The 10,007-nt window shown below is 35.4% G+C and overlaps 1 protein-coding gene across 3 annotated transcripts in view; it reads right to left on the reverse strand.

The window, feature by feature from the left end:
- The window catches only part of LOC107678647 (ancient ubiquitous protein 1), a 25,938-nt gene that overhangs the window by 6,679 nt on the left and 9,252 nt on the right, over positions 1 to 10,007 (reverse strand). For 2 of the 3 annotated variants that reach the window (XM_016473997.1, XM_016473999.1), the window contains 5 exons: positions 6,537 to 6,609; positions 3,973 to 4,046; positions 3,458 to 3,524; positions 1,526 to 1,649; positions 1,276 to 1,419 (listed from right to left, as the gene is read on the reverse strand). In XM_016473997.1, coding sequence (XP_016329483.1) covers positions 1,276 to 1,419; positions 1,526 to 1,649; positions 3,458 to 3,524; positions 3,973 to 4,046; positions 6,537 to 6,609 — 482 coding nt within the window. The remainder of the gene's footprint in view (positions 1 to 1,275; positions 1,420 to 1,525; positions 1,650 to 3,457; positions 3,525 to 3,972; positions 4,047 to 6,536; positions 6,610 to 10,007) is intronic. The other variant, XM_016473998.1, reaches the window with a different exon arrangement.

Raw genomic sequence — 10,007 nt, forward strand, 5'->3', positions numbered from 1 at the left:
GGGGCCATGTACTGTAAAATCTTGGACGAGAACCTCCTTCCCTCAGCCAGAACACTGAAGATGGGTAATGGATGGGTCTTCCAGCATGACAATGATCCGAAACATACCGCCAAGGCAACAAAGGAGTGGCTCAAGAAGAAGCACATTAAGGTCATGGAGTGGCCTAGCCAGTCTCCAGACCTCAATCCTATAGAAAATCTGTGGAGGGAGCTGAAACTTCGAGTTGCCAAATGACAGCCAAGAAAGCTTAAGGATTTAGAGAGGATCTGTAAAGAGGAGTGGATCAAAATCCCTCCTGAGATGTGTGCAAACCTGGTGACCAACTACAAAAAACGTCTTACCTCTGTGCTTGCCAACAAGTGTTTCTGCACCAAGTACTAAGTCATGTTTTGCTTGGGGATCAAATACTTATTTCACTCACTGAAATGCAAAACAATTTCTAACCTTTATATAATGTTTTTTCTGGATTTTGTGGTTGATATTGTCTCTATACATTAAAATAAACCTACGATAAAAATTACAGACCCTTCATTTCTTTGTTAAGTGGGCAAACTTACAAAATCAGCAGGGGATCAAAAAATATTTTCTCCACTGTAACTTGTGCTAAATATTATGAAAATTTTTTTTTTTTGCTGCAGTATAGGAGAAGGCACTGCATATAATATTTTTTGTATACAATACATTGCGAGCTTCAGAGCACACAGATGAAACTAGGTCATGTTATCTTATTTTCGGAGCCTGCTGTTTTGGAACACAGTTCTGGGGGTTAATTATAATGAAGCACTTTGACAAGACTTTGCTCAAGCATTTTAGAATTACAAAACTAGTTTCAGATGGTGTGAAATGAGATTGGTTGGTCCAGTTTTATGCTGTCCCATCGCAAATTCACATATCTTTTTTGATGCGCATTAAGGAATTTATTCAGTAAAAGTGTTTCCATCGTAGTTTATGCAAATATTTTCTTCCCGGATAAGAAATTAATCCTACCTAATAGAGCGCATACGTTTTTTTAATGCACATTTTTAGAATTTACACGCATCTTGGCGTTTCCATCCATCCATAAAACTAGGTGGATGACAACATAGCAAGTGACAAATCTGTCAACTGTCCCAAACATATTTTACGCTGGCCCCTGGCCATCGGGCAATCCTTATTGTCGAGCCCTGTCTTGGATGGCCTGAGAGTGAGTAAATTTTTAGCAAATTTTCATTATTGGGTCATTTACTCCTAATAATAATTAATGTTAATGCAAAGCATCATGGGAGGATGACATACACAAGTCTCTGGTGATGACCGATAACGGGACGTCAGGCAGCACCTCTTTCACCTGCTGCGCCATACGTGCTACTCGTGTGTCTTCAGCTCCTGCATTTGTGCCCAGGAAACCCTGTGCCACTGTGCGAGGTCTGGCACTTAAATCTGAAGACAAAAATAGTTTCATGTTACACTACAAGACATAATACATCTACTATACAGATTCAGTGATCTAACTTAATGGATATATACATCATAATTTCTTTCTCACCATTGAATCCATTCTTACTTGAATGTGCAGTCTGAGCGGCAGTGTGTCTTTTCCTTTTGATGTGCTCGGCTTTGTCTGCTTTAGTGATCTGTGTGGAGATCACGCCCAGCTCGGTGGCCAGCAGCTGATGAAGGGACACAATGAAACGACACACCAAAACAAGTCAAAGCTTTGAACTGGACAAGATATAGATCTGAAGGTTAGGCAGATGAAAAGCCATGTCAGCGGACAATAAGATAATGGTTTGTTTGAACATGTTCTTAATGGCAATTCAACTAAGTATGACATTACTGGAAAATGTTTTCAAATCGAATCAGTTTCAAGGCAATTCAGAAAGAGTTTGCTGCTACAGAAGCATGACTCGCAGATTTTTGAACAGGCTATAAGCAGAGGATCTGTAAATGCATTTACGTGCATTTCAAATGTTTCAGTAGGACTAATGCAATAATTCTTGTAAGAACGATTTAGTCCAACTGAAATCACAACAGTCTGTTTTTTGTAAAAATCTGACTAACAGACCTACACTACCATTCAAAAGTTTGGGGTCAGGAAGATTTTTTAAAATGTTTTTGAAGGTGTCTTTTATGCTCACCAAGGCTGCATTTATTTTATCAAAAATACAGTAAAAACAGTAATATTGTGAAATATTTTTACAATGTAAAATGAATGTTTTGAATTTTAATGTATTTTAAATTTTCTTGAATTTTAATGTCATTTACTTCTGAGATGTCAAAGCTGAATTTTCAGCATCATTACTCCAGTCTTCAGTGTCACATAATCCTTCAAAAATCATTCTAATATGCTGAAGTGCTGCTCAAGAAACATTTCTTATTATTATCATTGTGTAATAGGGAATGTGTGTAATATTTTTTGTGGACACTTTTGTGATACTTTTTTCAGGATTCTTTGTTCAAAAGAACAGCATTTATTTAAAAAAGAAATCTTTTGTAACATTATAGATATTTAATGACACTTTTTTATCAATTATGCATTCTTGATCAAGGTTGAAAAAAATCAAAAACGTCTGAATGATAATGTAAATATGACGGTAGCTCGGCTTCGTCTAGTATTTATACATGTTAATCAGACTAAAGCCCCGTTCACACCAAGAACGATAACTATAAAGATAACGATATTAGCGTGCACACCAGCGAACGATATCGTCTGTTTACTCTAAGCGCACATGCGTCTGCCGTTTTAAATTCTTGAGCTCGTTACAGCAGGATGGATTCTGATTGGCTGTCAGTGTTTTATCGTTCATCAGCTGGAAAAAAAAATCGTTTTGAAAATGACCACAATGATAGCGTTCCTCTGTATCGTTATCGTTATAGTTGTGGTGTGAACTATGCTATTCTTTAATATTGAGAATGATTTTTAGAACAATATCGTTATCTTTATAGTTATCATCCTTGGTGTGAACGGGCCTTTAGTTATTTTAGTACATCAAGTTAAACAAAATGAGAAATGTTGATGAAACTAGATGAAATAAAATAAGTTAAGTGTTAAGTGTTTATTGGATTTTATTTAATTTAACTTCAATTTCAAATAATGAATAATGTTTTTTTTTGTTTTTTTTTATAGTTAACTATAATAGCTCTGCAAATGATATGAGCTGAGTGTTTTATCGTTCATCAGCTGGAAAAAAATATTTTTGAAAGTGATCACAACGATATCGTTCCTCTGTATCGTTATAGTTGTGGTGTGAACTATGCTATTCTTTAATATTGAGAACAATTTTTAGAACTATATCTTTATCGTTATCTTTATAGTTATCGTGCTTGGTGTGAACGGGCCTTGACTACAATCACTGCACATTGCAACACTTTTTTGTTTAAATAAAAACAATCATGGCAAATTGCCACCATACGACATCTGATGGAGAAAAAAATACACAGAATGCAACACAAGAAGATAGAAAGAAAAGTGTTAAACCTCTTGTACTTTGCTGGCAAATTCTTGATGGGATTCACCATCTTCTTTAGACAGTGGTGGAAGCCATCTGGTTGAGAGCATTTCAAAACAATTACACCTTACATTTTTGTACAGAGATCTATTCAGAAAGACGCAATGCTTCTGAGTCTTCCTTTATTCACTCAACATTTACAACATTAAACATTGTCATTAAATATTAGTATCAATTTTTAAACGTCAACATTATATAAAACTAAATATTTGCAATGGTGTTAAAGTATTTACTAACCAAATATTCAAAAGGGACAGTAATGAAGTTAATATATTTAGCAACAGGCAAGTATGCACAAAAATTCAGGACTAAATCTGAAACTGTCAATCTTATAAGCTGCATGCCCAAGACTCTTAAGGATATTAAATACTAAAAAGCTTCATTATTGTCGTATTACCAGTGCTGGCCTGTCGAGAGCAGCAATAGAGGATTGTACATTTAAAACACTGCCACTGGACAAAGGAGAGACTGTAATATGTAGTACCTTACATGGTACACTGTGAACGGTGCAAAAAAGGTCCACAGCAGCTCTGTCAGCCATGAGGATTCTGGTGTGTTCTGAAAAAAAAAGAAACCAAGAAAGACCTTTTATATCATCCCAGATGTTAAGTGTTTAACAGAACACAGTTACAGGTGCATCTCAATAAATTAGAATGTCATGGAAAAGTTGTTGATGATTTGACACTTATTATATACACATACTTTCACTTTCACAATGCAATCTCCCTTTCCAGTTGACAGAGATCATTTACAGAGCTTCTAAATTAGGTCATTCAGAAACTGTCCGGGAATAACCATCACAACCATAAGCACATTAACATATGACCACCCCATTTACACAAAACACTTATATACAGTATTGAGCATCACGCCCCATGCCATCCTGAACAACAGTGCGAGCTGCACCAGCTGTTTTCACATGCAAAAAGGTAAGCAAATCTTAACAGAGGTCATTTAAATATATAAGACTTAAAGCTACAGAAGTGTGTTTAACCTCTAAATAGCCAAACAGGTTGAAAATGGTCAGTCAAAAATAAAATAAGGAATATCTTCGATGCAAGAAAGCCTGGTATCAAATAAAAAGCTAAAAACTGTAGAATATGACTACTGTTGTACTATACAATAACATAAAAACCAAGCGATGACATGACAAACAAAACCAATCAAATGACTTTGATCAGACAATTAATTTTTCCAGTTTAATGGCATTAAAAATATTTAATGCAGTTAACGCATGGGCAGAGCTAGGGTTGGCCACCCTACTCACAGCTGCTGTTTCTGTCTCTTTTTTCTTGACTATAATTGTGTTTATTTAAACGCAGAACATTTTTACAACCACATCAAACGGGAGACTTTTCAGACGCGCACTCCACTTCGCCTCAGCGTCAGGCAGTAGTCAAATGAGCACGGAAACGGTACAGATAACGAGGGAGCTTGAGTAGAACAACAATGAACTGCAGTCAGATGAGATGTTGTGATGGCCATACATAAAAAAAAATAATAAATTCTGTCCTGTCAGCCGTTAATACTGTGCTCGTAGTGCGTGCTCTTCAACTGTACACACAAATACTGCGACGCGTGCTGTAGTCTGTTTCATTTCATATTAAAGCACGAATTAAACTACGAGCATACGTGTCAGATCCGCATCACGTTTAGCAGTGGCAGCTCTTAAAGTAATAGCAGCCAAATAACCTAATAACCCAGCTGCTTTGATGTCTGTTAATCAAAGAAAAAAGAGGATATCAATAACTTTTGTAGCTTTAAGAATTCATCTATATTTAATTTTGAATTTAGTGTTTGATAAATTTATTCAATTTCTGTACATTTCCTACTTGCTGAAGTGCACAGGTAGCTAAATATGACATTTATTATAATGGGTTTATGTGAAGATTGTTTTAAGTTTGCTTAAATTAGAATTTGTTATTTTTTTAAGTCTAATAAATATTAAAATTGATCGCTCTCAATTACACTGTAATGGTGTATGGCTACAGTAAAATATTAGGAGGAAAAACAATTTCATAGAGACATCAGTAGTATTGGTATCAATAATACTCGCCTTCAGTCATAAAAAAGATGGCATTAAACAAATATAGAAAATATAGTGTCTTAATGTTATTTCTACATTACTTTGAAGATCGAATGTGAAATTATCGCAATATAAAAGTATATTTAAAAACGTTAACATTAGGTGGGATTAATCACGATTAATTTCTGAAAAAAAATTTGTGATTTTTTTAAGCGATTGACAGCACTAAAAATATATAACAAAAATCGAACACATAAAAATAATTAAAATGTAGGGAAAAGTGTAGGCATGTAACAAGAGAAACTAAGAATCTTCCAAATAATATGTTACACGAGTATAATATTAGTTTTTTTTCACTGCATAAACTGGATCACACATATATTTCAAATTTTGCCTTGTAAGGGTGGTTTCACCACTGTAGAGAAACCACCCTTACACCTTTTAAATTTTAATATGGCCATAACATATGTGGCATCTAAAAGACTGAAAACCCTGATGCAATACAGCAGCTGAGGGAATGGATCGTAAACATACTCCAATGTTGACCCAACAATAAATAAACCCATTTTGCAATGCTGTAATGGGAGCAAGAGATCACTATGAGCCGATGTGTCGACATTTGACAATCCGTCTGTCTATTGCACTGTGAATCACTTATTATCAGTGCTGCTATAAATATCCTCATGTGCCACACTCTCACAAAGACCCTCTCTTGTGTGCTTTAACAGGAACTTGAGGATGAAAAAAGATATGGAAACTCTAGACACGATTGTTCAGTCACATTTAAATGCCTGGGCGGATGGTTTTTACAGCGAAGCGATTTACAGAAATGACAAGAGCAGCAATGACATAAAAACTACAGGTTGGATTACATACACATTCAGAACAATCAGTTTTTTGTTGTAATGTTTGAGAATTTAAAAGGGTTACAAGAAAAATACCTGGCAACCGCAAAGGGCACATCCATAATGACCAATCATTTGACAACAGTGGATTACAAAAGAGGTTTTGAATGTAATTACCACAGCTATGAAAGGCCTCTTCACCAGCAATGCCACAGGCTGGATGGTGTCAGACACAGCGAAAGGCCAAGAGCTGAGGAGAGAGTATAAGTTGGTCTTTTAAAAATGGCGTCTTTCTTAAAGAGAAAGGAAATGTTGTCATCTAAAAGCTAATGGCAAAGTGGGTGTCAGCTGATGTACAGGCAGTAAAGTATAAATCTGAGGATCAGTAAAGCCTGATCACATCTTAGACCCGTCAAGGAAGCTTAGAGAGGACCTGGCAACCCTCCCAGAACAGATCCACATTTAATCACCAGAGATTTACCAAGAGCCCTTACTTACCAAACATTATTTATATCAGGCACCTGATTGTCTATGCACAGTATGGTCACATTTAAAACCAGATGAGATATGACAAACAGTATACAGGGTATTTTTACATTAAATGAATGACTGGTTGGTTAAATGAATGACTTGTTTGATATCTTTTAGTAATATTACTGTTACATATAGTAAGTGAAGCATTTAAAAAGACAGTTCATATAGTTTATTAGTACATTACACACACACATACACACACACATATACAATATATATATATATATATATATATTTATATATATATGCTGTCAATTGATTAAAATATTTAGTCGCGATTAATCACGATTGTCATGAGTTAACTTGTGATTAATCGCTTAATTAATCACAATCGCTTTTAACTTAATCGCACATTTTTATCCGTTCTAAATGTACCTTAAATGAATACTTTTCAAGTTTTTAATACTCTAATCAACATGGGCAAGGACAAATATGGATGCTTTATGCAAATGTATGTTTATTATTAGTGAAACCATAGTTAACATATAGATCACGAAGCCTAGACATGTTTCATAGGTCATAGATGTTTTTCAAAGAACTTGTTCATGTCTATTAGACACATGAAAAAAGAACATAGAAATACCAGGTTCCCATTACTTCTCTTTCTTTGCACTGAGCAATTTACTTACACAAGCCTGTTTACATTTTCGCAGGACAGGGCAGCTCACTTCTTCTGAACATGCAAAATGTACATTTATTATTTATTATTACATTTGTTTGCCTTTCTGTGCCCACATACTGTATTTTGATGAAGCTAAATTCTCAATAAATCTGTTTTCATTTATATATTTTACTGTTTCTGTTGTCAGACAACGGAATGAATATGAAATAGTGACTGAAATGCGACTCATTAAGACTACATAACCAGCTCTCCCTTCCAAGATGTTAATCTGCACAAAAATCCTGATTTATAATCAAGCCGTCGTCTGATCAATTCAAATAGGCTACACATAAGATAAAGACAATAGCTGTGCTGTGATTTCGGCTATACTTGCATGTAAAATTAGAGAAGCAACATAATATCTGTTTTAACTGAAAGCAATGCTCCTCTCCGCCGCTCGCTGAACAGAGCAGACGCAGAGAGAGGTGTGTGCACAGTGGGAAAGAGAGACCTCACGCTCACGCGGCAGTACTGGCGAGTCTCAGAAACTAAATAAGGTTTGGGCAAACCCTAAAGATTTGTCGTTAGGTGCTTTTTTGAAAAGAAAAAAAAAGTTGCTAAAGGGGTCTGAAAAGTTGCTAAATCTGAATCGCTACGTTGGCAACACTGCATCTCCAATTCTCCAACTACGTGTTAGGCCACGGGTCAAACAGAAAATGCATGCTGCGTTAACCGTATATATATAAGGGCTGTCAGTCGATTAAAATTTTTAATATAATTAATTACATGATGTGTCGATTAATTAATCTAATTAATCGCAAATTACATTTGGCTGTGAAAATACACCCAAACCATTATTTTTTATGCAAATGTATGTTTATTATTAGTGAAACCATAGTTAACATATAGATCACGAAGCCTAGACATGTTTCATAGGTCATAGATGTTTTTCAAAGAACTTGTTCATGTCTATTAGACACATGAAAAAAGAACATAGAAATACCAGGTTCCCATTACTTCTCTTTCTTTGCACTGAGCAATTTACTTACACAAGCCTGTTTACATTTTCGCAGGACAGGGCAGCTCACTTCTTCTGAACATGCAAAATGTACATTTATTATTTATTATTACATTTGTTTGCCTTTCTGTGCCCACATACTGTATTTTGATGAAGCTAAATTCTCAATAAATCTGTTTTCATTTATATATTTTACTGTTTCTGTTGTCAGACAACGGAATGAATATGAAATAGTGACTGAAATGCGACTCATTAAGACTACATAACCAGCTCTCCCTTCCAAGATGTTAATCTGCACAAAAATCCTGATTTATAATCAAGCCGTCGTCTGATCAATTCAAATAGGCTACACATAAGATAAAGACAATAGCTGTGCTGTGATTTCGGCTATACTTGCATGTAAAATTAGAGAAGCAACATAATATCTGTTTTAACTGAAAGCAATGCTCCTCTCCGCCGCTCGCTGAACAGAGCAGACGCAGAGAGAGGTGTGTGCACAGTGGGAAAGAGAGACCTCACGCTCACGCGGCAGTACTGGCGAGTCTCAGAAACTAAATAAGGTTTGGGCAAACCCTAAAGATTTGTCGTTAGGTGCTTTTTTGAAAAGAAAAAAAAAGTTGCTAAAGGGGTCTGAAAAGTTGCTAAATCTGAATCGCTACGTTGGCAACACTGCATCTCCAATTCTCCAACTACGTGTTAGGCCACGGGTCAAACAGAAAATGCATGCTGCGTTAACCGTATATATATAAGGGCTGTCAGTTGATTAAAATTTTTAATATAATTAATTACATGATGTGTCGATTAATTAATCTAATTAATCGCAAATTACATTTGGCTGTGAAAATACACCCAAACCATTATTTAATGCTATTTTTGTGAAAGTATTAAGTAGACATTATAAATAGTAGCTTTAGAAAGGAATATTTTATTTGATTCAACATAAACTATGGAACATAAAAGAAGATAATTTGAGCAATATTTTTTTTTTCGTTAATGCAGTGGAAGTCATTGGTAACCATTACCAACAGTCTTCAAAATACCTTCTTTTATGTTCCACAAAAGAAGTAAGTTATTCAGGTTTGAGTAAATGATGGCATAATTAAAGATTTTTGGGTGAACTATTCCTTAAAGTCCCCCCATTTTTTCCTTTTTTTTTTTAAAGGGGTCATATGATGCGATTTCAATTTTTCTTTTCTCTTTGGAGTGTTACAAGCTCTTGGTGCATAAAGAAGATCTGTAAAGTTGCAAAGACTGAAGTCTCAAATCCAAAGAGATATTCTTTACAAAAGTTACGAGTCAGCCATGCCTACCTAAAATGGCTCGTTCTAACAAGCCCCCACACATATCAACGTCACGATGTGGGAAGATTTGCATAAAGCCGCCCAAATGTTCACGCAAAGAAAGAAGGCGTAACTTTTATTCTCGCTGTAGTATTGTTGCCGCCGCCATGTCGTGAAGGCACTGTGTGATTCGTTGTGAAAGCGAAACTACTTTG

Source organism: Sinocyclocheilus anshuiensis, unplaced genomic scaffold (genome assembly GCF_001515605.1).
Source record: "Sinocyclocheilus anshuiensis isolate Anshui unplaced genomic scaffold, SAMN03320099.WGS_v1.1 scaffold877, whole genome shotgun sequence".
NCBI lineage: Eukaryota > Metazoa > Chordata > Actinopteri > Cypriniformes > Cyprinidae > Sinocyclocheilus > Sinocyclocheilus anshuiensis.